This window comes from Grampus griseus, assembly GCF_964374135.1.
Source record: "Grampus griseus genome assembly, chromosome: 3".
In the NCBI taxonomy this organism is placed as follows: domain Eukaryota; kingdom Metazoa; phylum Chordata; class Mammalia; order Artiodactyla; family Delphinidae; genus Grampus; species Grampus griseus.
Window position 1 is genome coordinate 156,231,627 of NC_139019.1, and position 26,423 is coordinate 156,258,049.

The following is a 26,423-nucleotide window of genomic DNA, read 5'->3' on the forward strand; positions in this document are numbered from 1 at the left end:
ATGAGGCACTCCCACCTCATGGCCGCCGATCTGACCGGCCCTCGCACTGGGCCTGGAGAGTCCAGGACCCCGAGCCTCCTTCTGCTCCTCTTTCTCCTGCCTCACACCCAGGCTGCAGCCACGGCCCACAGGCACCCTGCCAGTGAAGGGGTCGCCTTTAGCCGTGATGTAGGTAGGACCCCTCCAAGCCCGGGTTGGCGGTGGTCCCTGCGGTGAATCCCGGCCTTCCTCCCCCCAAGGGTGGAGACCCAGTCTTCCGCGGCCCTCCCCCTTTTCCCTCCTCCCACTCACCCTCCTCGGCTTTGCCTGTGGCCAGCCCTGCCCTGGTGCCACTGCTACTCGCATACTCTGTCCTTCTTTCCTCAGCTTGTGGCCAGCGTCATAGGCAGGGGAGGATCATGGGAGGCGTGGATACCCTTGAGAAAAAGTGGCCGTGGCAGGTCAGTGTGCACTATGCAGGCTTCCACATCTGTGGTGGGTCCATCATTGATGAATACTGGATCCTGTCAGCCGCCCACTGCTTTGGCAGGTGAGTGGGCAGTGCTGGATACCATTCCCATGGAGGTCTAGGGCTGCACGACCAACCACGTGGGTCACATAGGACTGGGACTTCTTGGAGGCAGGGGAGAGAGTGGGACCCAGCACACAGCTCCATCCACTACAGTTTCTTGCACAGGGCTGAGGGCTCCTTTAGGGACATCAGCTCTTCCAGAAAGGTGTGGAACCACATAATAGGATGAGAGGTGAGGAGAGGAGCCACATCTTAGATGAGAGGAGAGAAGAGAGGACAAATCACAGGATGAGAGGTGATGAAAGAGTTATCTTCATTGGCAGCTCATTGTACATCTGACAAGCTCACCATCCTGGGCTGTCCAGCAGGTCTTGGTGGGTCCCTGAATCCTCCATGGGCTCAGGTCAGGATTTTGTTGGGAGCAATTCTGCCAGACAGTCAGGTCCCTAATGTGCTGGAAGGGCTTGCTTTCCACATCCTGGCTGAGAGCTTGGATACCCAGGCTGCCATGCTCCAGGACTCCCTGAGTCTGTGATCTCATGGAAGCTCCTCTTCCCAGGTTCAAAGTGCTCAAACCACTATGCCTTTGTCCTCTGTCCCTACAGGAACAAGGTCATTGAAGCATTTGATATGTATGTGGGCCTTGTGGACCTCAGGGTTGCAGGCAATCACACCCAATGGTTTGAGGTGAATAAGGTGATCATACACCCCACATATGAAATGTACCATCCTGTTGGAGGCGACATCGCTCTGGTGCAGCTGAAAACTCGCATTGTGTTTTCCGACTCTGTGCTTCCCATCTGTATTGCACCCCCAGATGTGACTCTTTCGAACCTTTCTTGCTGGGCTACAGGATGGGGATCCATCTCCCAACAAGGTAAGAAAACAAAGTGCAGGGTCGATCCCATTATTGGAGCTTGTGGAAGGGATGATGGCTCTATGACATTACAGGAGAGAACATGTTCTGTCCATTAAGGGGTTGCAAGTATCTGAGGACTGGAATCCCTATCCATCAATCGCTATCTGTTTCTCTGTCAATGTAGAATTTTGTTTTACTCCTGGCTGGCTTTGTTGTTTACAGAGAAGTAGTTACATCTACTTTGAGTGTGGAATGAATATTTAGTATACTGAGAACACAAATTTCCAAACATAGTTTTTCTTACGATTTTAAATTCAATTTAGAGATAATCTTTTTTTAACCTATGAAAAAACATTTTATTTATTCTAATTATCCATAAAAGCCTTGCACTTTCTTTCTAGGTTTAAATCTGCATAATTTAGAATTTTTATGGTTATTTAAAAGATTATTTTTAATTGCATTTGCTAATCAGACACAGCTGTTGATTTCTGTGCGTTGATCTTGTTTCCAGCCACCATATAGTACTCATTTATAATATTTTATCAGTTGATTATTTAATTGTTCTAGATTTTTTAATATCATATTTTCTTAAAATAAATATTGTTTCATCACTTCCTTTCCTATATTTTATCTTTTATTTATTTTTCTTATTGCAATGGTTAGAACCTCTAGTAGAAATGTTGCTAGGTCTACTTTTCTTGTTTTTTATTTTAATGGAAATGCTTCTAATGGTTTACTATTAAGTCTGTGGCTTGGTTTGGAGATTTCAGATTGATATCTTACACCAGTTTAAGAAAGTTTCATATCTGGTTTACTTAAGTAAAAAAACATTATTGCAGTTAAGTGGATATAAATTCAGATTAGAATGTTAAAACTTTAAATGTTAAATGTAGTCCCCATGGTAACCACAAAAGGAAATTAAGAAGGAATTTAAACATTTCACTACAAAAAATCAACTAAATGCAAAGAAGACAGGAATACAAGAAAATGAGGGGGGAAAAAAGCTATAGGTCATGTAGAAAATAAGTAGCAAAATGACAGAAGCAAGTTCCTCCTTGTCAGTAATTACTTTAAATGTAAATGGGTTAAACTTGCAAATCAAAAGACAGAGACCAGAGTTAGGGAGATATAGCCAAGATGGTGGAATAGGAAGACCCTGAGCTCACCTCTTCTCACTGGAGCACCAAAATTACAACTACTGATACAAAAACTATTGATGAGAAAGACTGGAATCCACCAGAAAAGGTTTTCTACAACTAAAGATATAAAGAAGGAACCACAAAGAGATGGATAGGAGGGGCAAAGTCATAGTATAGTCAAGACCTATACCCTTGGGTGGCTGACCCATAAACAGGAGAATGATTACAAATATGGAGCTTCTCCCCAAGGAGTAAAGGGTCTGAGCCCCACATTGGGCTCCCCAGTCCTGGGGTCATGCACCAGGAATATTTTGGAGGCCAACAGGGCTTAATTTTGGGAGACCCAGAAAGCTGTGAGAAATAAAGACTCTTAAAAGGCACATGCAAAATCTTACATGCTCCAGGACCCAGAGCAGAAGCAGTGATTTGAAAGGGGCGTAGGTCAGACCCACCTACTGATCTTGGAGGGTCTCCCAGAGAGGCAGGAGGCAACTGGAGTTCACCCTGGGGACACAGACACTGGTGGCGCTATTTTGGGGAGCTCTTTCTACCACATGGACATTTGTGTTGACAAGCATTATTTTGGAATCCTCCATCTAGCTTATTAGCCTCAGAACTCAGCCCTGTCCTTGCCCACCAGCCTATAGTCACCAGTACTGGGACTCCTCAACTCTAGCAACTAGCTGGGCTGGATACAGGCCCATCCACCAATAGACAGGTTACCTTAAGACTTCCTGAGACAACAGCCACCACTGGACATGGCCCTGTCTACCAGATGGCTCAGGACCTGACCCCACATGTCACTGTGCAGGCAGTAGACCCAGGGCACACAAGGCCCTGCAGCCAGAGACACCAGGACACAGCTCCATCCACCAGTGGGGAGGCACAAGCCCCAGAAACCCCTGGGGCTTGTCCCTACTCATCAGTGAGCTGGCTCTGGCCTCAGGACCAGCCTCACCCACCGGTGGGTGGACAACAGGCCCAGGACAACTGCAGGCACACAGCCTACTATGGCAGGATCCAGCTCACCTTCCATCAAGCTGGCACCAGCCCTGAGACAAGCTGGGCCTGAGCACTGCCCACCAGCAGAGCAATACACAAGATTTGGGGCCCCTAGGATCTGCAACGAGAAACCCCAGGACCTGGCATCTGCCCACCAGTGGGCAGACACCAGGTCCAGATCTCCTGGCCACTGGCCCCACACACCACCAGGCATATACCAGCCCCAGAAACACCACAGCCTTTCACCCCAGAAACAGCACAGCCTTTCACCCTATCTTGTAGAAAGCAGCCAACTCACCAGCAGACCAACACCAGCTCTGAGATATCTTGGACTCCTCAGCCAACCACCCTGGGATCCAGCCCCACTCACCAGTAGGCCAACACTAGGTCCAAGAATCTTGACCCCACAATCACCCACACCAGAACCTTGACTCTTTCCACGAGTGAGCCAGCACTAGCACCAGGACCCCACAGTGTTACTCAGGCAGCCACCTCATGACCTGGCACCAACAATCAATTGGCAGCCTCTGCACAAAGCAGGGCCTGGCAACCAATCTGACTGGGGGTCAGCCATGCCTACCAGACAGTCCTCAGAACTCAGCTTGCCACAGTAGGAGGACCCACGCAGCCCACATATGGGGCATCACTAGAGCATATAGCTCTGGTGACCAGAGGGGATTACACTGCTGGGATGCATAGAATGTCTCCTACAAAAGGCTATTTATCCAAGGTGGGAAAATGCAGTCAACATACCAGATACATAGATATTAACACAGCAAATTAGTCAAAATGAGGTGACAGGGGAACATGTTCCAAATAAAGGAACAAGATGAAACCCCAGAAGAAGAACTAAGTGAAGTGGAGATAGGCAATCTACCTGATAGAGTTCAAGGTAGTGATCATAAAGATGACCAAAGAACTCAGGAGAAGAATGGATGAACAGAGCGAGCAGTTAGATGTTTTAACAAAGAATTTGAAAATATAAAGAAGAACCAAATAGAGATGAAGAATACAATGACTGAAATGAAAAATACACTAGAAGGAATCAACAATAGATTAGATGATGCAGAGGAACGGATCCGCAAGCTGGAAGACAGAGTAGTGGAAATCAATGAAGCTGAACAGAACAGAAAAAAGAAAAAATAGAGAGAAATGAGGATGGTTTAAGAGACCTCTGGGACAACATCAAGCATACTAACAATTGCATGATAGGAGTCCCAGAATGAGAAGAGAGAGAGAAAGAGGCAGAGAACATATGTGAAGACATAATAGCTGAAAACTTTCCTAACTGGGGAAAGGAAACAGACATCAGGTCCAGGAAGCACAGAGTCCCAAACAGGATCAACCACACCAAGACATCTTGTAATTAAAATGGCAAAAAATAAAGATAAAGAGAGAATATTAAAAGCAGCAAGGGAAAAACAACAAGTTACATACAGGGAACTCCCATAAGGCTATCAGCTGACTTTTCAGCAGTAACTCTGTAGGCTAGAAGGGAATGGCATGGTGTATTTAAAGAGTGAAAGGGAAAAACATACAACTAAGAATAATCTACCTGGCAAGGCTTTCATTCAGATTTGATGGAGAGATCCAAAGTTTTACAGACAAGAAAACTTAAAAGAGTTCAGCACCACCAAACCAGCTTTACAAGAAAAGTTAAAGGGACTTCTCTAAGTGAAAAAGAGCCACAACTAGAACATGAAAATTATGAAAGGAAGAAGCTCATCAGTAAAGGCAAATATACAGTAAAGATAGTAAATCAACCACATACAAAGCTAGTAAGAAGGTTAAAAGATGAAAGTAACAAAACCATTTATATCCACAATAAGTAGTTAAGTAATACACAAAACAAAAAGAAGTAAAATATGATGTCAAAAACAGTAATCTTGAAGAAAGGGGAGTAAAAATGCAGTGTTGTTAAAATGCATTTGAAAATAAAAGATCAGCAATGTAAAATAATCATGTGTATATATAGAAGCATTATATAATGCTAACCACATGTTAACCACAAAGAAAATCTATAATAGATACATATATTTATACATCATTTATCTTGGAATATTTTGATTTCACCTTCATGTCTGAAGGATAGTTCTGTTGGATACAGAATTCTTTCTTGAAGCGTTTTTTCTTTCAACACTTTTGAGCCTGTTGTTCTACTGCCTCTGGCTTTCATTGTTTCTGGTGAGAAGTCAGCTATTAACCATACTGTTTATCACCATGTAATTGGTTGCTTTTCTCTTATTGATCTCAGGATTGTCTTTTGTCTTTGGTTTTCAGGAGTTTAATCATATTGTGTCTAGATGTGTATCTCTGTGTTTATCTTTCCTGAGGTTCAGTGAGATTCTCAGATATGAAGATTCTTTTTCATCAAATTCAGGATGTTTTGGGCCACATTTTCTTCAATTTTTTTTTGCACTTCTCTCTCTCCCTCCCCCCCTCCCTTTCTCTCTCTTTCCTCTCCTCTTCTCACCTCTCTCCTTTCCCCTCTTTCTGGCAGTCTTGTTACATGTGTGTTGATGTGCTTCATGGCATCCACAGGTCTCTAGGGTCTGTTCACTTTTCTTCACTTTTTTTGCTCTATTCTTTTTTTTAAATGAATTAATTTATTTTTGGCTGCATTGGGTCTTCATTGCTGCTCTTGGGCTTTCTCTAGTTGCGGTGAACAGGGGCTACTCTTCATTGCAGTGTGTGGGCTTCTCATTGCAGTGGCTTGTCTTTGTTGTGGAGCACAGGCTCTGGGCACATGGGCTTCAGTAGTCGTGGCTCATGGGCTCTAGAGTGCAGGCTCAGTAGTTGTGACACATGGGCTTAGTTGCTCCACAGCATGTGGGATCTTCACAGACCAGGGCTTAAACCCATTTCCCCTGCATTTGCAGGCAAATTCTTAACCACTGCACCACCAGGGAAGTCTATGCTCTGTGTTTTAAATTAGATAACTTCTACTCATCTAGCTTCAATTTCACTGATTATTTTTTCTGCTATCTCATATCTTCTGTTGATCCAACCTACTGAATTATTAATATTGGTTACTGAACTTTTCAACTTTAGAATTTTCATTTTATTCTTTTTTTATAGTTTTTGTATTTCTGCTAAGATTCCCTATGTGTTGACTCATTATCATGATATTTTCATTTAACTTTTTTAATGTAGTTAAAAAAATTCTTTTAACATACTTATAACAACTGTTTTGAAATATTTATCAACTAAAATCAACACCTGAGGCCACACAGAGCTTCTTTATATTGACTTGTTTTTTCCTGAATATGGGTCATACTTTCCTATTTTTTGCATAGAATTTTTATTGTTGAAAATTGGACATACATAAAACATTGTAAGAACTTTGGATTCTGATTTTCCCTGAAGGTTTTGATTTCTTTTGCTTTGTTTTGAGTAATTTGCCTGGACTTAGTTTGCAGAATCTCTCTTGTAGTTTGTAGTTGCTGAGGTCTGTGCTCATTTTTTTATTCTTAATTCTTCTATTTATTATTTTTATTCTGTCTTCCTAAGTGTCACCACTGTGTCTTAATATCTCATTGGTTAGCCAATGATTTGGGCATCTCAAACTTCTAAGTCTTCCACCTTTGACAGTGGGTTTTGTGTGGAGGCTGGTGAACACATTTAGAGTCTGTGTGACTCTTGAGTCTGCCTCAGCTTTTTTCACTGAGCCCACTTGTGCCTCCATGTTTATACATATAGTTACACAGTCATCCCAGGGATCAGTGGAGATTTATCTAGCCTTTCTATTGCTCTCTTATTTCCAGAGTCCCCATAAATTTCCATCAGAGACACTGTTCACCCCACCCAGAATGACAGTCTCCGACCAATACTGCTTTAGGTCTTCCTTGCTCATTTCCTACAAACCTAAATACTTTAAATGACAGTACAGAGTGTTGTTTTTTTCAGCTGTCCCCTCCAAGTCAAGTTCTCTCCCTCTGGCAGAAAAACTGCTTTCCCAGCCAGCCCTACCAAGGTAAAACTACCACAGTGACAGAGCAGAGATAGAGGAGTGTCAAGAGTGGTGAAGCCCCAGACAACTAGGTCAGACTTTTGCCATTGTTACCCAAAGTTCTACCAGTTGTTCATGAATAAGCACCTCTCAAGTTTCCTTTGCTTTTGTTTGACCTATGGAGCCCTGAAATTTTTAAAAATAATTTTGTTCAGTTTTATACTTGTTTATTGGAGAAAGGGTTTGCTGACCTCTTTACTCCATCCTAGCCAGAAATCTCATGTGTAGACTTATTTCTAAATTATTATTTTGTACTGTCTGTTTGCTGCTTTCTTTTAAATATTTTCCCTGTCATTCTCCCTTTCCAATAGACTGATTTCCTTTTTTTTAATTAATTAATTAATTTTATTTTGGGGTGTGTTGGGTCTGTTTCTGCATGTAGGCTTTCTCTAGCTGCTGAGAGTGGGGGCTACTCTTCGTTGTGGTACACGGGCTTCTCATTACAGTGGCTTCTTTTGTTGTGGAGCATGGACTCTAGGCATGTGGGCTTCAGTAGTTGTGGCACACAGGCTCAGTAGTTGTGGCTTGCAGGCTCTAAAATGGAGGTTCAGTAGTTGTGGCACATGGGCTTAGTTGCCCCGTGGCATGTGGGATCTTCCCGGACCAGGGCTCAAACCCGTGTCCCCTTCATTGGCAGGTGGATTCTTAACCACTGCGCCACCAGTGAAGTCCCTGATTTTCTATATTACTTTTTTACTGTCTACTGTTCTGCAAGTTAAATTTCCAATTTTTGGGCTTCCCTGGTGGCGCAGTGGTTGAGAGTCCGCCTGCCGATGCAGGGGACATGGGTTCGTGCCCCGGTCCGGGAAGATCCCACATGCCGCGGAGTGGCTGGGCCCGTGAGCCATGGCCGCTGAGCCTGCGCGTCCAGAGCCTGTGCTCCACAACAGGAGAGGCCACAATAGTGAGAGGCCCACGTACCACAAAAAAAAAAAAAAAAAATTTCCAATTTTTAATCTTCTTGTAGCTCTTCTTAACTTTTTAACATGCACACCTGAACATACATGAGTTATGAACATATATACTCATGTATGTTCAGTTATACATGTTATCCAAAGGAAAAAATACCCTGTTTCATATATTTATATATATGAACATATATGCTTTATTATTTCATATGTTACTTCCATTTTGTATGTTACTGTTTTCCAGTATTTTCATTCCATCTTTTTTATACAATCAAGATTATTCTCTTTTATTGCTGTTTTATACAGCACATGCTTATCTGGCTTTATGCACATGTTAATCTAATTTCTTTATTCCTAGCATTATACTTCTTTCAATTAGGTTTACTTTTCTTATTTCCAAAGAATATGTTACAACTCTTAAACAAACAAAGATTAAAGGAGAAATCACGTATTAAATTAGAAAATATTTTGAGATGAATAAAAACAAAAACACATTACCAAAACTTATAGAATGCAGTGAAATCAGTGCTCAGAGGGAAATTTATAGCTATACAAGAAGTCAGACCTCAAATAAATAGCTTCATTTTATGACTTAAGGAACTGTAAAAAGAACAAGCTAAACCCAAAGCTAGCAAGAGGAAGGAAATAATGAAGATTAGAGCAGAAAAAAATGAAATAGAGAATAGAAAAAATTAGAGTGAATGAAATAAAAGTTAGTTATTTGAATAGATTGACAAAATTAACAAAACTTTAGCTAGACTGACCACAAAAAAAAAAGATAAAGTACAAATAGCTAAAATCAGAAATGAAACAGGGAACATCACGACTGACCTTACAGAAATAAAAAGGATTATAAGATAATACTACAATGAATTCTATGTCAAAAAATTAGATAATTTACATGAAATGGGAAAATTACTATAACAGTCAAATTATCAAAACTGAATCAAGAAAAAATAAAATTTCTGGATAGATTTATAACAAGTAAAAAGATTTAATCAGTATTCAAAAACCTCTCAACAAAGAAACGTCCAGGACCAAATGACTTCACTGGTGAATACTACCAAACATTTTAAGAAAAATTAACACCAATTATTTTCAGATTCTCCAAAAAATAGGAGAGGAGCTCATTCTATGGGGCTAACATTACGCAGACACCAAAGCCAGACAAAGATGCCACAAGAAAAGAAAATCACAGACCACTATCCCTCATGGATATATATGCAAAAATCATCAACCAATACCAGCAAACTGAATCCAACAGTATATTAGAAAGATTATACACTACAACAAAGTAGGATTTATTCCTGGAATACAAAGGAGGTTCAACACACAATAATTGATCAATGTAATATACCACATTAAAAAGTGGAAAAAAACCATATGATAATCTCAAATGATGGATAAAAAGTATTTGACAGGATCCAACATCCTTTCATAATTTAAAGAAACAGTCATAAAACTAGGAATAGGAAGATACTTCTTCAAGATGATTAAAGGCATTTATGAAAAACTCACAGCTAACATTATATTCAGTGAAGAAAGACTGAGAACTTACCCCTAATATCAGGAACAAGACAGGATGCTAATTTTCACCACTAGTGTTCTATGTTGTACCAGACTCTAGACAGATACATTAGGCAATAAAAAGAAATGAAAGGCATCCAAATAGGAAATGAAGAAGTAAAACTATCTCTCTTCGTAGATGACAGACAATAAACAAATTCAACAAATTTGCAGGGCACAAGATCAACACACACACACAAAATCAGTTTCTATACACATTAATGAACAATTGAAAAAGGAAATTAAGAAAACAATTCTATATCATCCAAAAGGAAAATTACCTATAAATAAATTTATCCAAGGAAGTGAAAGACTGGTATACTGAAAGCTACAAAACATTGCTAAAAGAAATTTTACAAGATCTAAATAAATGTAAAGACAAGTCACATTCCTGAATTGGAAAACTTAATACTGTTAAGATGTCAGCACTCCCCAAAGTGATCTAGATACTCAGTGCAGTCTCTATCAAAATTCCAACATTTTGCAGAAATGGAAAAACTGATCCTCAAAATCCTACGGAATTGGAAGGGAACCTGCATAGCCAAAACAGTCTTGAAAAAGATCAAAGTTGAAAGACTCACACTTCCTGATTTCAAAATTTTCTACAAAGCTACAATAATCAAAACAATGTGGTACTGGCATAAGAATAGATATATAGATCAGTGGAATAGTATTGAAAGCCCAGAAATAAATGCATACATCTATAACCAATTGACTTTTGACAAGGGTGCCACTCCATTAAATGGGGAAAGAGTAGTTTGTTCAACAAATGATGGTGGGGCAACTGAATATCCACATTCAGAAGAATGAAGTTGGACCCCCATCTCACACCATACACAAAATTTTAAATGGGTCAACAACCTAAAATTAAGAGTTAATATAAAACTCTTAGGGGCTTCCCTGGTGGCGCAGTGGTTGAGAGTCCGCCTGCCAATGCAGGGGACACAGGTTCGTGCCCTGGTCCGGGAAGATCCCACATGCCATGGAGTGGCTGGGCCCGTGAGCCATGGCCGCTGAGCCTGCGCATCCGGAGCCTGTGCTCTGCAACGGGAGAGGCCACAGCAGTGAGAGGTCCGTGTACCGAAAAAAAAAACAACAAAAAAACCTCTTAGAAGAAAACATAGGAGTAAATTTTCATGACCTTGGATTTGGCAGTGGAATCTTAGATATGCTTTGTCTTTTTTTTTTTTTTTCCGGTACGTGGGCCTCTCACTGTTGTGGCCTCTCCCGTTGCGGAGCACAGGCTCCAGACGCGCAGGCTCAGCGGCCATGGCCCACGGGCCCAGCCGCTGTGCGGCATGGGGGATCCTCCCGGACTGGGGCATGAACCCGTGTCCCCTGCATTGGCAGGCGGACTCTCAACCACTGTGCCACCAGGGAAGCCCAGATATGCTTTGTCTTAAACCTCATGTTTAAGAAATCACACAGCATGTATTCTTTTTTCTCTTTCCTTCATCCTGCTATTTGTGAGATTCATCCACATTGTTGTTCATATCAGTAGTCGTCTTGTTTTTCTGTCATTTAATCTTCCATTGTATCAACTTGGCAAAATTTCTTTTATCCATGTTCCTTTAGATAGACATCTGAGTTGTCCCCAGTTTTTAGGTCATATGAAAAAATCTACAACAAATATTATTGTATAAGTCCTTTTGTGAACAAACGTACTTGCTTATCTTGGGGATATACTTGGTAATATAGAATGTGTTGGCTATAGGGTGGGGTAATTTTAACTCTATTAGAAACTGCCAAACAGCTTTATAAACTGGTTGTGACTTTTTATATTCCCATCACCAATGTATGAGAGTGCTAGTTGCTCCACATCATTGCCAACACTTGATAGTATCAGTCTTTTTCACTTTAGCTATGCCGATCATTGTGTCGTGATAGCCTCTTGAGGTTTTATGATTTGTAGAATTTTTTATGTATTCTAGATACACGTACTTTGATAGGTATGTACATATTCTCTGCTAGACTATGGCTTGCTTTTTTTCTTTCATATGTAGGGTCTTTTGTGCCCTGCTTATGAAGATTTGCTTATTGTAAGCTCATGAAGATAATTTCTCCATTTATCCTAGAAGCATTATGAGTTTAATTTTTACCTTTAGTTATAAGATCCATCTAAAATTAATTTTTTGCATGTGATGTGAGGAAAAAAAACAAGGTTCACTTTTTTCTATATTGATATTCACTTGCTCTAGAACCATTTGTAAAGAATATCGCCTTTTCCCACTGACCTGTATTGGCACCTTTGTCAAACATCTTGTGACCGTATGTGTGTGGGTCTACTTCCAGGCTTACTATTCTGCCACATGGATCTCTCCAGTACAACAGTGCTGTGTTTACCATAACTTTATGATGAGTCTGGTCTTAACACATCCTCCACAGTTGTTTCTCTTCTTCAAGATTATCATGAGCATTCTGGGTCCTTTGCGTTTCCATATGAATTTTAGAATTAGTTCCCCAATTTCTACAATAAACCTGCTAAGATTTTGAATGACTCATTGTTTTCCATGGCTCTTGGCACTGTTCTCTGAGATATCCTGCTCCTTAGCTACTTCTTAAAAGGGCCTTGAAAAATACCACATTGAGCAAATTTCCCAGCCTCTCCTGGGGCCCAGAGCCTTTTCGACATTTCGAACATCACACTACCTTTTAGCCCAGACTGGCAACACTTTTACATGAACAGGTCTTGAGCTGTGTGGTCCTGCTGGTTATGGCTGAGCTTGCCTGTGTATTTAATGGTTGTCTCTCTATGGGCTGGCCTGTGACAGACTGAGCTGGAGTGCTAGACTCTGATTCATGCATCTTTCACTGTCCAGCAGGCTGCCCAGAAAATGTACACAGGCAGTGGTGGAGAAACACAACACCTTTTTTAAAACATCTTTTTGGAGTATAATTGCTGTAGAATGTCGTGTTAGTTTCTGCTGTATAGCAAAGTGAATCAGCTATATGTACACATATATCCCCATATCCCCTCCCTCTTGCATCTCCCTCCCATCCTCCTTACCTCACCTGTCTAGGTGGTCACAAAGCACCGAGATGATCTCCCTGTGCTATGCGGCTGCTTCCCACTAGCTATCTATTTTACATTGGGTAGTGTATATATGTCAATGCTACTCTCTCACTTCGCCCCAGCTTCCCCTTCCCCTTCCCAGTGTCCTCAAGTCCATTCTCTACATCTGCATCTTTATTCCTGTCCTGCCCCTAGGTTCTTCAGAATCTTTTTTTTTTTTTAGATTCCATATATATGTGTTAGCATACAGTATTTGTTTTTCTCTTTCTGACTTACTTCACTCTGTATGACAGACTCTAGGTCCATCCACCTCACTACAAATAACTCAATTTCATTTCTTTTTATGGCTGAGTAATATTCCATTGTATATATGTGCCACATCTTCTTTATCCATTCATCTGTCGATGGACACTTAGGTTGCTTCCATGTCCTGACTATTGTAAATAGTGCTGCAATGAATGTTGTGGTACATGACTCTTTTTGAATTATGGGAGAAACAAAACACTTTTTGAAGCCTTTGCTTGCAACACTTCTGCTCAAATCCCATTGACAAAGCATGTCATGTGGCAAAATTCAGACCTAAGGACTGAGAAAATACATTACACCTCTCAATGGGAGTGACTGCAAAGACATATGGCAAAGGGCATATATGTAGGAAAGTATGGAGAATTGGATTAATTAATGAAATTCATCTCCCCTCAGTTTATAGTTTACTGCTTAACAGATAAACACTTAACATAGTATAACTCCATTTCCCCCTTCAATTCCTTATGCTATTGTTCTATATTTTTCTTCTGCACACTATATTGACATTATTGTTGCTTTAAACCTTCAGTAATCTTCCAACATACTTTTCAATAGTCTCATTTTTAACCTCATTCAGGAAATGATTGACCCAACGCTCAAATTCAGTTTACTCTGAAACCAGGACCACTCATCTCCTAGCAATATTTCTCGTCCCCCAGGTTTATCTTACAAATCTCTGCACCCCAACCTCTGCAGGGGAACGGGGGGATGCACACCCACGATCTCTGTAGGCCCAGATCATATGAATTCTCCACGATATTCTCATTCTAGGAGACCTTTCCCAAGTTCATCCCAGTCCTCTCTCCCTTATCAGACATCCAGTGTCGTTTCATATGTCTGGTATCTGTCTATCTTGCTTTCTTTGGCCATCAGGGGCAGAGGATGGGAGTCATCCTAATTCATGGTTCAAAAAACATTATTCATTGGTTCATACGTGATCCTCTTTATGTTTGTTTGTAATAATATAATGCATACCTATGTAAACATCTCTCAAGTAGGGAAATTAGTACAGTGTAACTTGTATCTGCTTTATGATCCTGACCCTCTTGGGTCTTCTCATTTGAGGGAACTTCTTAGCACAAATCTTTTTTTTTTTTTACTGTGTTAAAATACACAAAATATAGAATTTACCACCTTAACTGTTTTTAAGTGTTCAGTTCAGTGGTGTTAAATACATTCACATTGGTGTGTATCCATCACCACCATCCATCCCCAGGATTCTTTTCATCTTGTAAATCTGAAACTGTATACCCATTAAACTCTCTCTCTCTCTATATATATATATATTCTTTTTCAGATATTTTTTCCATTACAGGTTATTATAAGATATTGAATATAGTTCCCTGTGCTATACAGTAGGTCCTTGTTTATCTATTTTATATATAGTAGTATATATATCTCAGTTTGTCTCCCCCCACCCCCACTATCCCCTTTGGTAATCATAAGTTTGTTTTCCATGTCTGTGAGTCTATTTCTGTTTTATAAATAAGTTCATTTGTATCATTTTTATAGATTCCACATATAAGTGATATCATATGATATTTGTCTTTGTCTGACTTACTTCACTTAATATGATAATCTCTAGATCCATCCATGTTGCTGCAAATGGCATTATTTCATTCTTTTTATGGATGACTAATATTCTACTGTGTATATATACCACATCTTCTTTATCTATTCATGTGTCAATGGACATTTAGGTTGCTTCCATGTCTTGGCTATTGTAAATAGTGCTGCTATGAACATTGGGGTGCGTGTATCTTTTTGAATTACTCTGGGTGATATGCCCAGGAGTGGGATTGCAGGATCATATGGTAACTGTATTTTTAGTTTTTTAAGGAACCTCCATACTGTTCTCCATAGTGGCTGAAGCCACCAACAGTATAGGAGTGTTCCTTTTTCTCCACACCTTTTTAGCATTTATTTTTTGTAGTCTTTTTAATAATGGCCATTCTGACTGGTGTGAGGTGATACACCAGTAGTTTTGATTTGCATTTCTCTAATGATTAGCAATGTTGAGCATCTTTTCATGTGCCTGTTGGCCATCTGTATGTTTTCTTTGGAGAAATGTCTATTTAGGCCTGCAAAATTTCATTCCTTTTGAAGGCTGAATAATATTCCATAGTGTGCATACACCACATTTTGGTAATCCATTCATTAGTCAGTGGACACTTGGGTTGCTTCCATGTTTTAGCTATTGTGAATAATGGTGGTATGAAAATGGATGTACAAATAGCTATTTTAGCCCCTGCTTTCAATTCTTTAGGTATATACCCAGAAATAGAAGTACTGGGTCAAATGGTAATTATATTTTTAATTTTTTGAGCAACCTCCATTCTGTTTCTCATAGTAGCTGTACCGTTTTATATTCCCACCAAGAGTGCACAAGTGTTCCAATTTCTCCACATCCTTGCCAACCCTTGTTGTTTTCTGTGTTTTGATGGTAGCCATCCTTATGGGTGTGGAGTGGTATCTCATTGCAGTTTTGATGTGCATGTTGAGCATCTTTTCATGTGTTGATTGGCCATTCATATGTCTTCTTCGGAGAAATGTCTATTTGAATTCTTTGCCCATTTTGGAATCGGGTTGTTTGGGGTTTTTTGTTGTTGAGTTTTAGGAGTTTTCTATATATTTTGGATGCTAATACCTTATAAGATATATGATTTGCAAATATTTATTCCTAGACCATACGTTGCCTTAAAAAGGCAACTGTGGATAGTGTCTTTCGTGTACAAAATTTTAAAATCTTCATGAAGTCCAGTTTGTCTATTTTTTCTTCTGTTACATGTGCCTTTGGTGTTGTATCCAAGAAATCACGGCCAAGTCCAATGTCATGAAATTTTCATCCTATCAATATTTTTAAATCTATTGAGATTTAATTTGTGGCCTAAAATATGGTCTCTCCTGGAAAATGTCCCACGTGTACTTGAGGAAAATGTTTATGCTGTTGTTGGGTGGAATGTTTTGTATATGTCTATTTTATCTAGTTGGTTTATTGTGTTAAGTCCTCTGTTTCCTTGTTTATCTTATGTCTGATTGTCCTATCCATTATTGTGAGAGAGGTATAGAAGTCTGCAAATATTATTGTAGAACTTTCTATTTCTCCCTTGAATTCTGTCAGTTTTTGTTTCATATATTTTGATGTAAATATTTATAATTGTTATATCTTCTTGCTGTTTAGAGTCTTTTATTAATATGTAATGTCCTTCTTTGTCTCTTATAAACTTTTTTGATTTAAAAATCTATTTTTTTTTTTTGCTGATATTAGAATAACCACTCCTGCTCTTTTTTGGTTACTATTTGCATGAAATATCTTTTTCCATTTTTTCACTTTCAACTTGTTTGTGCCTTTGGATCTCAAATGACTCTTGTAGTCATCATATAGTTAGGTCACGTGTTTTTAATCCATTCTGAAAATCTCTGCCTTTTGATTGGAGAGTTTAAGTCTATTTAGATTTAAAGTAATTATTGATAAGGAGGGACTTACTTCTGTCTTTGTGATACTAGTTTTCTATATGCCCCGTAGCTTTTTTGTCTCTAATTTCCTGCATGACTATTTTTTTGTATTTAGTTGATTTTTTGTAGTAAAATGTTTAAATTTCTTTCCTTTTGTGTATATTTTATAGCTATTTTCTTTGTGATTATCTTGGGGATTACCTTTAACATTCTAATTGGAATTTACAACAGCTTAACTTCAATAACATACAAAAACTCTGCTCCTTTAGAGTTCCATCCACAGCCAGTCTGGTTGTTGATGTCACAAAATTACATCTTATACATTTTGTGCTCCCAAACATAAACTAACAATTCTTTTAAATGCATTGGTCTTTTAAATCATGTAGAAAACAAAAAGTGCAGTTACAAAACATTGCTACAATAATATTGGCTCTTGGGGCTTCCCTGGTGGTGCAGTGGTTGAGAGTCTGCCTGCCGATGCAGGGGACACGGGTTCATGCCCTGGTCCGGGAAGATCCCACATGCCATGGAGCAGCTGGGCCCGTGAGCCACGGCCACTGAGCCTGCGCGTCCAGAGCCTGTGCTCCACAACGGGAGAGGCCACAACAGTGAGAGGCCCACATACCGCAAGAAACAAACAAAAACAAATAATATTGGCTCTTATCACTAACAATGTATTTATTTTTATCGAGATCTTCATTTTTTCATATGCCTTTAAGTTACTGTCTAGTGTCCTTTTTTTTTTTTTACCTGCAGTACTCCCCTGAGCATTTCTCGCATGGCAAGTCTAGTGGTCACAAACCCACTCTACATTTGTTTATCTAGGAATTTCTAAGAATAGCTTGGTTCCTCCCCACTTTGGAGAGACACTTTTGCCAGATTAAAATTCTTGGTTTGACAGTTTTTCTCTTTTATCACTTTAACTATATCTGTCCATTGTCTTCTGGTCTCCAAAGTTTCTGATGAGAAATATACTGATAATCTTATTGAGGATCCCTTGTATGTGATGATTCTCTTCTCTTTTACTGCTTTCAGAATTCACTCTTGGGCTTTGGCTTTTGAAAGTTTGATTATAGTGTGTTTCAGTGTGGATCCTTTTGAATTCATCTTTCCTGGAGTTTGTTGAGCCCCTTGGATTTTTATATTTATGTCTTTCATTAAATTTGCAAAATTTTCAGCTATTATTTCTTAAATAATCTTTCTGCCCCTTTATCTCTCTCTTCTCCTGGGACACCCATAATGTGTATGTTGCCTTCTTGATGGTGTCCCACAGGTCCCTTAGGCTCTGTTTGCTTTTCTTCCATCTTTTTTTTTGCGGTACGCGGGCCTCTCACTGTTGTGGCCTCTCCCGCCATGGAGCACAGGCTCCAGACACGTAGGCCCAGCAGCCATGGCTCACAGGCCCAGCCGCTCCGCGGCATGTGGGATCTTCCAGGACCGGGGCACGAACCAGTGTCCCCTGCATCGGCAGGCGGACTCTCAACCACTGCGCCACCAGGGAAGCCCTTCTTCCATCTTTTTTATTTCTGTTCCTCAACCTCAATAATTTCTATTGTCCTATCTTCAAGTTCACCGCTTCTTTCTTCTGCCTGCTCAGAGCTGCCTTTGAATCCATCTAGTGAAGTTTTCATTTCAGTCATTGTACTTTTCAGCTTTGGAGTTCCTTTTTGTTTTGTTTTGTTGTTGTTGTTGTTTGCGGCACGCGGGCCTCTCACTGTTGTGGCTTCTCCCGTTGTGGAGCACAGGTTCCGGACGTGCAGGCTCAGCAGCCATGGCTCATGGGCCCAGCTGCTCCGTGGCATGTGGGATCCTCCCGGACCAGGGCACGAACCCATGTCCCCTGCATTGTCAGGCGGACTCTCAACCACTGTGCCACCAGGGAAGCCCCTCCTTTTTGTTTTGTTTTTAGATTTTTCTATCTTGGTTGATAGTTCCACTTTGCTCACACATTATTTTCTTGACTTTCTCCACATCTTTTAGTTCTTTGAGCATTTTTAAGACCATGTTTTAAAGTTTATCTAATATATCTGCCTTTATGTCTTTCTTAGGGACAGATTCTGTTAATTATATTTTTCCTTTGATTGAGCCATTTCCTGTTTCTCTGTATGTCTTGTGGGTTTTTTTGTCAAACACTGGACATTTTAATCTAACAATGTGGTAGCTATGGAAATCAGATCCTCCCCCTTACCCAGGGTTTGCTGGGTTTAAAAAAATTTGTGTGTGTTAGTGATTGTTGTAGGCTGTCTCTGTGCAGAGGACCAGTCTGAGGTTGAGATCTTATGTTTTTTCTGAACCTTTACCTGGGCATGCATGGTTACTTTCTAATTTTCCGCATATATTCAGTTGCTTTTGAATGTCCTAGTCTTTAATGTCTGGATCCCAAAAACAGAAAAATGAAGGGAGAAAAGGGCCATGGCCCCATAAATTCCCTAGAAGTCACTTCATCTGGAGCAGTAGGTGCTTGTGACAATTGGGAGAGATGCAACAACAATGGCTGCCTCCCTCTTTGTGTGTACCTCTGTGATCAGAACAGCAATCAAAGCACAGATCCCCAATATACAGAGAACAGGGTCTTCTTTGCTCACCTTGGCTCTCACATGCTGTGTGCAAGCTCTCCAGGAATATGTGTACAGCCGCCTGTCCCAGGGGTGGGGGTTTGTAGCTGTTACTGTGCTAAGAGCTGAAATTGACTAAAGTTGACTGCAATTTACCCTCCAAGCCTTCAACAGATTCTAGAGTTCCAAAATACTTACATCAGACAAATTCTGCCAGTGCAGTTGTCCTGGTGGGAGACAGATTCCGTGTTTCCTGCTTGGCCATCTCCCAGGATCCTCTCCACAAATCTCTCACAGACAATCATGGTATATACATGGATTCCGGGGCATAGAATCCACTACCCCTCAGGAACTAATGCCACAGATTGGGAAGGTTGGACCTAAATAAAAGAATGGCAGGTTCCATTCTCTTCTAGCTGGAAGCTGCCTTTATATATCTTCTCATCCTGTATGAGACCCTGGGCCTGACTTACCCTTCATTCAAGATACAACCACAGCATTATGGCCTTCCCTCAGCAGAACTCAGTGAGAGAACCATCTAGAATGCAAGAACATGCTCTAGGATGCACAAATCAAAAGTGGTCCAAGGGCTTCCCTGGTGGCGCAGTGGTTGAGAGTCTGCCTGCCGATGCAGGGGTCACAGGTTCATGCCCCGGTCCGGGAAGATCCCACATGCTGTGGGGAGGCTGGGCCCATGAGCCATGGCCGCTGGGACTGCGCATCCAGAGCCTGTGCTCCACAACGGGAGAGGCCACAACAGTGAGAGGCCCGTGTACTGCAATAAAAAAAAAAGTGGTCCAAGTAACCCTAGGGCCACCTAATGCAGTTTTGCAGTTTCTCAGTCAAGGCCAACAAACCAAAAATAACTAGAAAGTAGCCCCATCTTTATTTAGGTCTCTTAGATAACATTACATGCGTTCTGACTTCAATACAATACATATTTCTTCTTTATTTCCCTCTTCTCCTATTCCACACCAGCAAACCTCTGAAAATTACCAACAAAAAGAACTCTCTGACACTCAGCTCACAAGACCACACTGTTTCCCACTCACTCACCTCTTCTTTGAATGTTCTTCAGTGAGCTTTTCTGGTCTTTTTTTTTTAGCTTTTAGGATTGTTTCTTTTTCTTATAAACATTCGTGAAACTCTCAAATCAATACATTTAACATTTTCATCATCTCAAAAAGTTCTCTTACTGCTTTGCAGCCAAACTCTTTCTTCTAAGGTAAGTATTGTTCTCATTTCTGTCCCCATTAATGAGTTTTATATTTTTGGACTTTATATAAATGGAGTTACAGTACTCTTTTGCTCAATATACTCTGTAAGATTTATTCATGTTTTGCATGTATCATTAGTTCCTTTTTGATTATTGTTGAGGAATATTTAATCACATAAATACCAAAATTCATTTGTCTATTCTTCTGTTGACTGACATTTGGGTTGCTTCAGTTTGGGGCTATTGTGAATAAAACTCTTATGAACATTCTCTTACAACTCTCTCTACATATGTGCTTTCATTGCTCTTGGGCGCATACATGACAATGTGTTTACTTATTTATGCAGTTCTGAGAAACTACAAAGGATTTCCCAAAATGTATGTACAATTTTACACTGTCAGCAATGAATAAGAGTTACAGATCTCTTTGTCTGAAGAAGTCTTTATTTTACCTTCAGTTTTGAAAGATAATTCTAGATACAGAATTCTGGGTAGATGGTTTTCTGGTTTTAATTTGCTTTGCAAGAGGCTGCTTCATTTTATTCTGGTTTGCATAGTTTTTGATGATAAACTTGTAACTCTTATTCGTGATATTCTGTATGAAATATTTCCCCACCCTCCCTGTCTTCAGGCTTTTCCTTGACTTTTTTTCTCAGCCATTTGACTATGATTCTTTCTTTCTCTTTCTTTCTTTCTTTCTTTCTTTCTTTCTTTCTTTCTTTCTTTCTTTCTTTCTTTCTTTCTTTCTTTTCTTTCTTTCTTTCTTTCTTTCTTTCTTTCTTTCTTTCTTTCTTTCTTTCTTTCTTTCTTTCTTTCTTTCTTTCTTTCTTTCTTTCTTTTCCTTCCTTCCTTCCTTCCTTCCTTCCTTCCTTCCTTTCTTTCTTTTCTTTCTTTCTGCCATGCGGCCTGCAGGATCCTATTTCCCTAACCAAGGATTGAATCCATGCCCCCTGCAGTGGAAGGGCAGAGTCCCAACCACTGGACCACCAGGGAATTCCATTGACTATGATGTTTCTAAGTGTATGTGTTTGCTTGTTTTATTCTGGCCTGGGGCTCTCTGAACTTCTTGAATCTCTGGTTATTATAGTCTTTAATTTTGGAAATTTCTTGGCCATTATATTTCCACATATTTCTTATCCCCTGTACTCTCTTCTTCTGGGAATAATTCCACATATGTTATGCTGCTATTGTCCCATAGCTCATAAGTGCTCTGTTTTGCTTTATTCTCCACTCTTTTCCTTTTGTGTTTCAGCATGGGTAATAGCTATTAACCTATCTTCACATTAATTGATTTTTTCCTCATTTGTGTCCAGTCTGCTGATACACCCAATGAAGTAATTTTTTAATCTCTGATAATGTGTATTTCTGGCATTTCCAATTGGTCCTTTTTTTTTTGTAGTTTCCATATCTCTGCTTAAATTCTTCATTCTTTTCATGCTTGTTGTTTACTTCTTAATAATTTCTTCAACATATTAATCATAGTTATTTTAATGTTCCTTAAATATACTTTCAACATTTTGGTCATCTCTGGGCCTGACTGTATTCAATGTTTTATCTCTTGACAGTGGGTCCAGTGTTTTATTCCTGCCTTCCCCATACCTTTGTGTATGTGCATGTGTGTGTGTATATATGTGTATCTTTTAATTTTTGGTTGAATGTTAGACATTATAGAAGAATATTTAAGACTAAAGTCTCTGTACCCCAAAATAGGCATTCCTCTTCTTCTGCCAAAGCATTAGTAGGGTGGGACAGGGCTGATTCAGGCTAGTGAGAACTTGAGCTGGGTTGTGGCTTCTGTTGTTGCTCTTACTGACTTCAGAGCACCAGAGGCCTCAGGTCCCTCCATGGTGGGCTGCTGCAATGTTGTGCTCTGTGTGAGACCTGGGGTGTTTCTCTGTTCCTGCTTCACCCTTCACTTCACATCTCTGTACATCCACAGCACATTTTGCCTGCCCTCCAGAAGAAAATTGCTGTTCTTGGTATTCATTACTAGGCTGCTATTGAGAAGGAGAAACTTGATCCCCTGACCCAGCCTCAGCCTCAGGCAGAGCTGTAGGTCTTAGATTTGGAAATGGACCTCTGTGCACCACTACTCTACCTTTGGGGCAGCTAAGCTCTGCTTTGTATCTGTGATGGTTCTGAGAGAATCTAGACCCTGCCCTCATGTTAGCAGACCTCTCGTATTACTGATGTGGGCTCTTGGCACCTCAGATTTTCCAGGGATGTAGGGCTTGTTTCTACTCTTCCTCCAGAATAGTCCACCTGTACCAGGTCCTGAGGGCAGGAGTATGTGGTGGCCCCCCACACACAACCAGTAGAAGGCTTCTGCTCCACATGTGAGTAGGGAAGCAAGCTGTGTTCTTACAGGTCCCCAGTGGTAGTGGTCATTTTCTGAACACCTGCACTGAGGTGCCCTCTCTGTGGACCCCTGCCGTGCCCTGAGTATATTTCATGAGCTGCTAGTGGAGACCTAAGGGAAAGACCTACCAGTGAGTGCAATCCTCCTCTTGTCTGATTTCTCATCATTCTGAACTGGCACACTAGCCCACAATTGAAGAACTCATTGAAATTACAGCTAGCTGACTTCTCCCTTCCACTTCTGTGATACACCTCTTCCTTTGTGCTGTGCTAATAATTGTGCAGAGCTCATCATTCTGGCCCTCTGTCCACCTGGTTCCATGTGGGCCTTGGCATCTGTGTAAGGGATATTTTACCCTGCATCTACACTGTTTTCACTCAATGTCTTGGTTGCTCCACAAGACTCTCCACTCTTGACTCTGGGAACTGTGAAGTCTAACCTGGCCATTCTGCCCTTCCTGTGGAATTGTACATTCTGCACACATGGCTCGGGGTCCAACGGCAGACTTGGGGCACTGAGGCCCCCTGTGTTCCCTCTAGGGTCCTTCTCTCTGGAGCACCCTCCTTCTGGCATCTGCCTTTGCGGATTCCAGCTGCCTGTGCTCCTCCTCATGCCACAGCCTGGAATGTGCCCCAGGCAGGATGATGGGGCCCTTGTAGACCTTGCCTCATCTGTTCTCTTTGCTCAGGGGCCACAGCCCTGCCCTGACTCAGGTCCAATGGAAAATAATTGCCTGCTGGGTAGACATGTTTACTGCTAGCTTCTGGTAGAGGGAAGTTCACTCCCAGTCACCCCACTGTGGGCACAATGAAAGGCCTCAGGTAGATTTTTAGCTGGCTTAGTAGTTAAAAGTATTTCCTAACTGCATTTCACTGTGTTGCTTCTCCAGCATCCCCCACCCTGAGTTTTTTGACTCCTTCTATTGCTCTGCATTCCTATTTGCAATCATCTAATTCTTCCATGGCTCCTCTCCTGATATTAACTTGCCAACACAGCAGCAACCGCAAACACTGCTGATATTCTGCTTCCCATTTTCTTCCTTCGAGGTACACATTCGTTAGCTCTAAAACTGATTCCGCACCTACCGCAGGCTATGCCATCCCCAAATACATGCCCCCACTTGATACCCAATCGTTTGAGTCTTTAACCTGTGAGAACAGCTCCTCTCCAGGTAGAGCAGGCCCACTTGCACATTGGTCAGGAAAGTGCAAGTTTTCTGGGAGCAATTACTATATCCATTGGCATAGACAAGGACACATGGAGTGACAACCCACAAAAATTGGAGGCTACTTTCTTGCACGCACTGTGTCATGTGCTCACTCTCACCCAGGGGCTCAGCTGATGGAGCTGTTTGCACTTGAGCCACGGCAATGGGAATGTAATGGGCTGAACCAAGTCCTGGCTCTTACATCTCTCTTAGGAAGTGTCATGTGACATATGTTTAAACTTTATTGACCAAAGCCTGAGTCCCCATTGCAGAGAAAGGAGCCATGTGGAGGGTGGGAGTAAGAGAAGGAACTCCAGTGTGAGCCCACTAGGCCTTGGGGCTTGGTGTGCCCTGTGGAACAGGTGTGAGAAGACCATTCACTGGGCCTGCACTCCTTTCTGACAGGAGACACTTCAGACAAGCTGCAGGAGGTGCAGCTGCCTCTGGTCCCATTGCCCCTATGCCAGATGCTCTATGGACACACGTCCTACATTCTGCCGGACATGCTGTGTGCCGGGGACCTCAGGAACATGAAGACTGCTTGTGAGGTACAACCCACTGTGGGGGCGGGAGGCTAAGCCCAGGGATTTCAGATCTTCCATCTGCTTTAAGCCCGGGGCACTTCTGCCAGTTGGGTAGGTGGTCCCAGACCACCTGGCTCCTGTGGGGATCAGAAGTACATCTCCATGCAGCCATGGGTTGAGTGGGAAGCCACAGGGTAGCTTATGTGCAAATGGAACACAGGCCTCAGTCAGGCCCTGTGGACCCCAGTGCTGGCCAGAGCAGCCCAGGGCTCCACGTCTGCCCAGGGGCCATGCCTGCTGACTGTCACTCCATAGCACCCACCCTCTACTTGCAGGACAATGCAGTGAACACTGCTTGCCTGCAGCAGGGCCTCTTCACTGACAAGGTGGGGCTGCATGAGTGGCAGGATCCTGGCCCCATCCCACAGTGTTGGCACTGGGCCACCCTCATGCAGGAGGCCCCAAACTCCCAGTTCACAAGAAACTCCTCTTTTTTCCAGGGTGACTCTGGGGGCCCACTTGTCTGTGAATTCAACAGCACCTGGATGCAAATTGGAGTAGTGAGCTGGGGGCGTGGTTGTACATACCCTATGTATCCTGCAGTTTATGCCCGAGTCTCCTTTTTCTCAGAATGGATTCGTTATCACATAGAAAACACACCCTTACCTCTTCAGCCACTCCCTACCCTCTCCTCCACTCTGGGGGCTGCCATCAATGTCCTTGTGACTTCACTGGCTGTCCTGTCAATGTTGTAAGGACCACAGCCCTCATCCAGCTTCTTCATGGCTGCATGCCTCTGTTCCTACCCAGCTCCAGCCAAAGTCTTCACACACCTGAGCAAGGTGTGGGCAATCAGCCAGGCCCACATGCGAGGTCCAAGAGGAGGCTGACCAGGGCCACACCCAGGAAGGCAGAGGCTGGTCTCATCACAGAAGGGCAGGGGTACATGGGAGAGCAGAGCACATTGGTTGAGTGCTCTGGGCACCTGAGATTTGGTAAGATATTAAATATTTACAAAGCAAGTGTCCCAGAAGTCTTATGTTCATCTTTCTATCCAGAGTGCAGGCTCCCTCATGCACACAGAGTATGTTCATCACCCTGCCTTATCACAATGACAGGCAGAAGGGTGAGAGGAGAAGGATAAACCAAACTGCAGCATCTCTGGAAAGGATAGCCATACAAACCCTGGTGTCTGGATATAGAATCCAGGGTGTGACCAAAGCCAGGGCAAAGGGAAGGTCGTCATCTTAAAAACTTAGACCTATCAATATCAAAGAGTTTTAAATATTCAAACATCTAATTTGGAAAATGGAAAACATGAGCTGAGAGTCGGCACACGAAACTAAAAAAGATAAAAGCAGAAATAAATAGCCAAACATCAGAAAACACTAAAACTAGCATTTTAGAAATATAGATTTTGAAAAAAAATCAAGAAGTAGGAAAATAAATCACGAATATAATCAAGATATAATGTGAGGGGACTTCCCTGGTGGTGCAGTTGTTAAGAATACGCCTGCCAATGCAGGGGACACGGGTTCGATCCCTGGTCCGGGAAGATCCCACATGCCGCAGAGCAACTAAGCCCGTGTGCCACAACTACTGAGCCTGCACTCTAGAGTCTGCGAGCCACAACTACTGAGGCCCGCACACCTAGAGCCCGTGCTCCACAACAAGAGAAGCCACTGCAGTGAGAAGCCCGCGCACCTCAATGAAGACCCAATGCAGCCACACACAAAAAGAGATATAATGTAAGACCAAAAATACACAAAACAAGAAACGACAATTAAGCGCAG

At 41.6% G+C, this 26,423-nt stretch overlaps 1 protein-coding gene across 1 annotated transcript; it reads left to right on the forward strand.

Annotated features, from left to right (window-relative positions):
- On the forward strand, positions 1-25,385 carry PRSS38 (serine protease 38; the record flags this gene model as incomplete). The annotated part of the gene is made up of 5 exons (XM_082650361.1): positions 1-172; positions 367-529; positions 1,117-1,388; positions 24,512-24,654; positions 25,131-25,385. The coding sequence occupies 5 exons, from the start codon at positions 1-3 to the stop codon at positions 25,383-25,385; spliced, it is 1,005 nt and encodes a 334-aa protein (XP_082506487.1).
- Between the last annotated feature and the right edge of the window lie 1,038 nt (positions 25,386-26,423).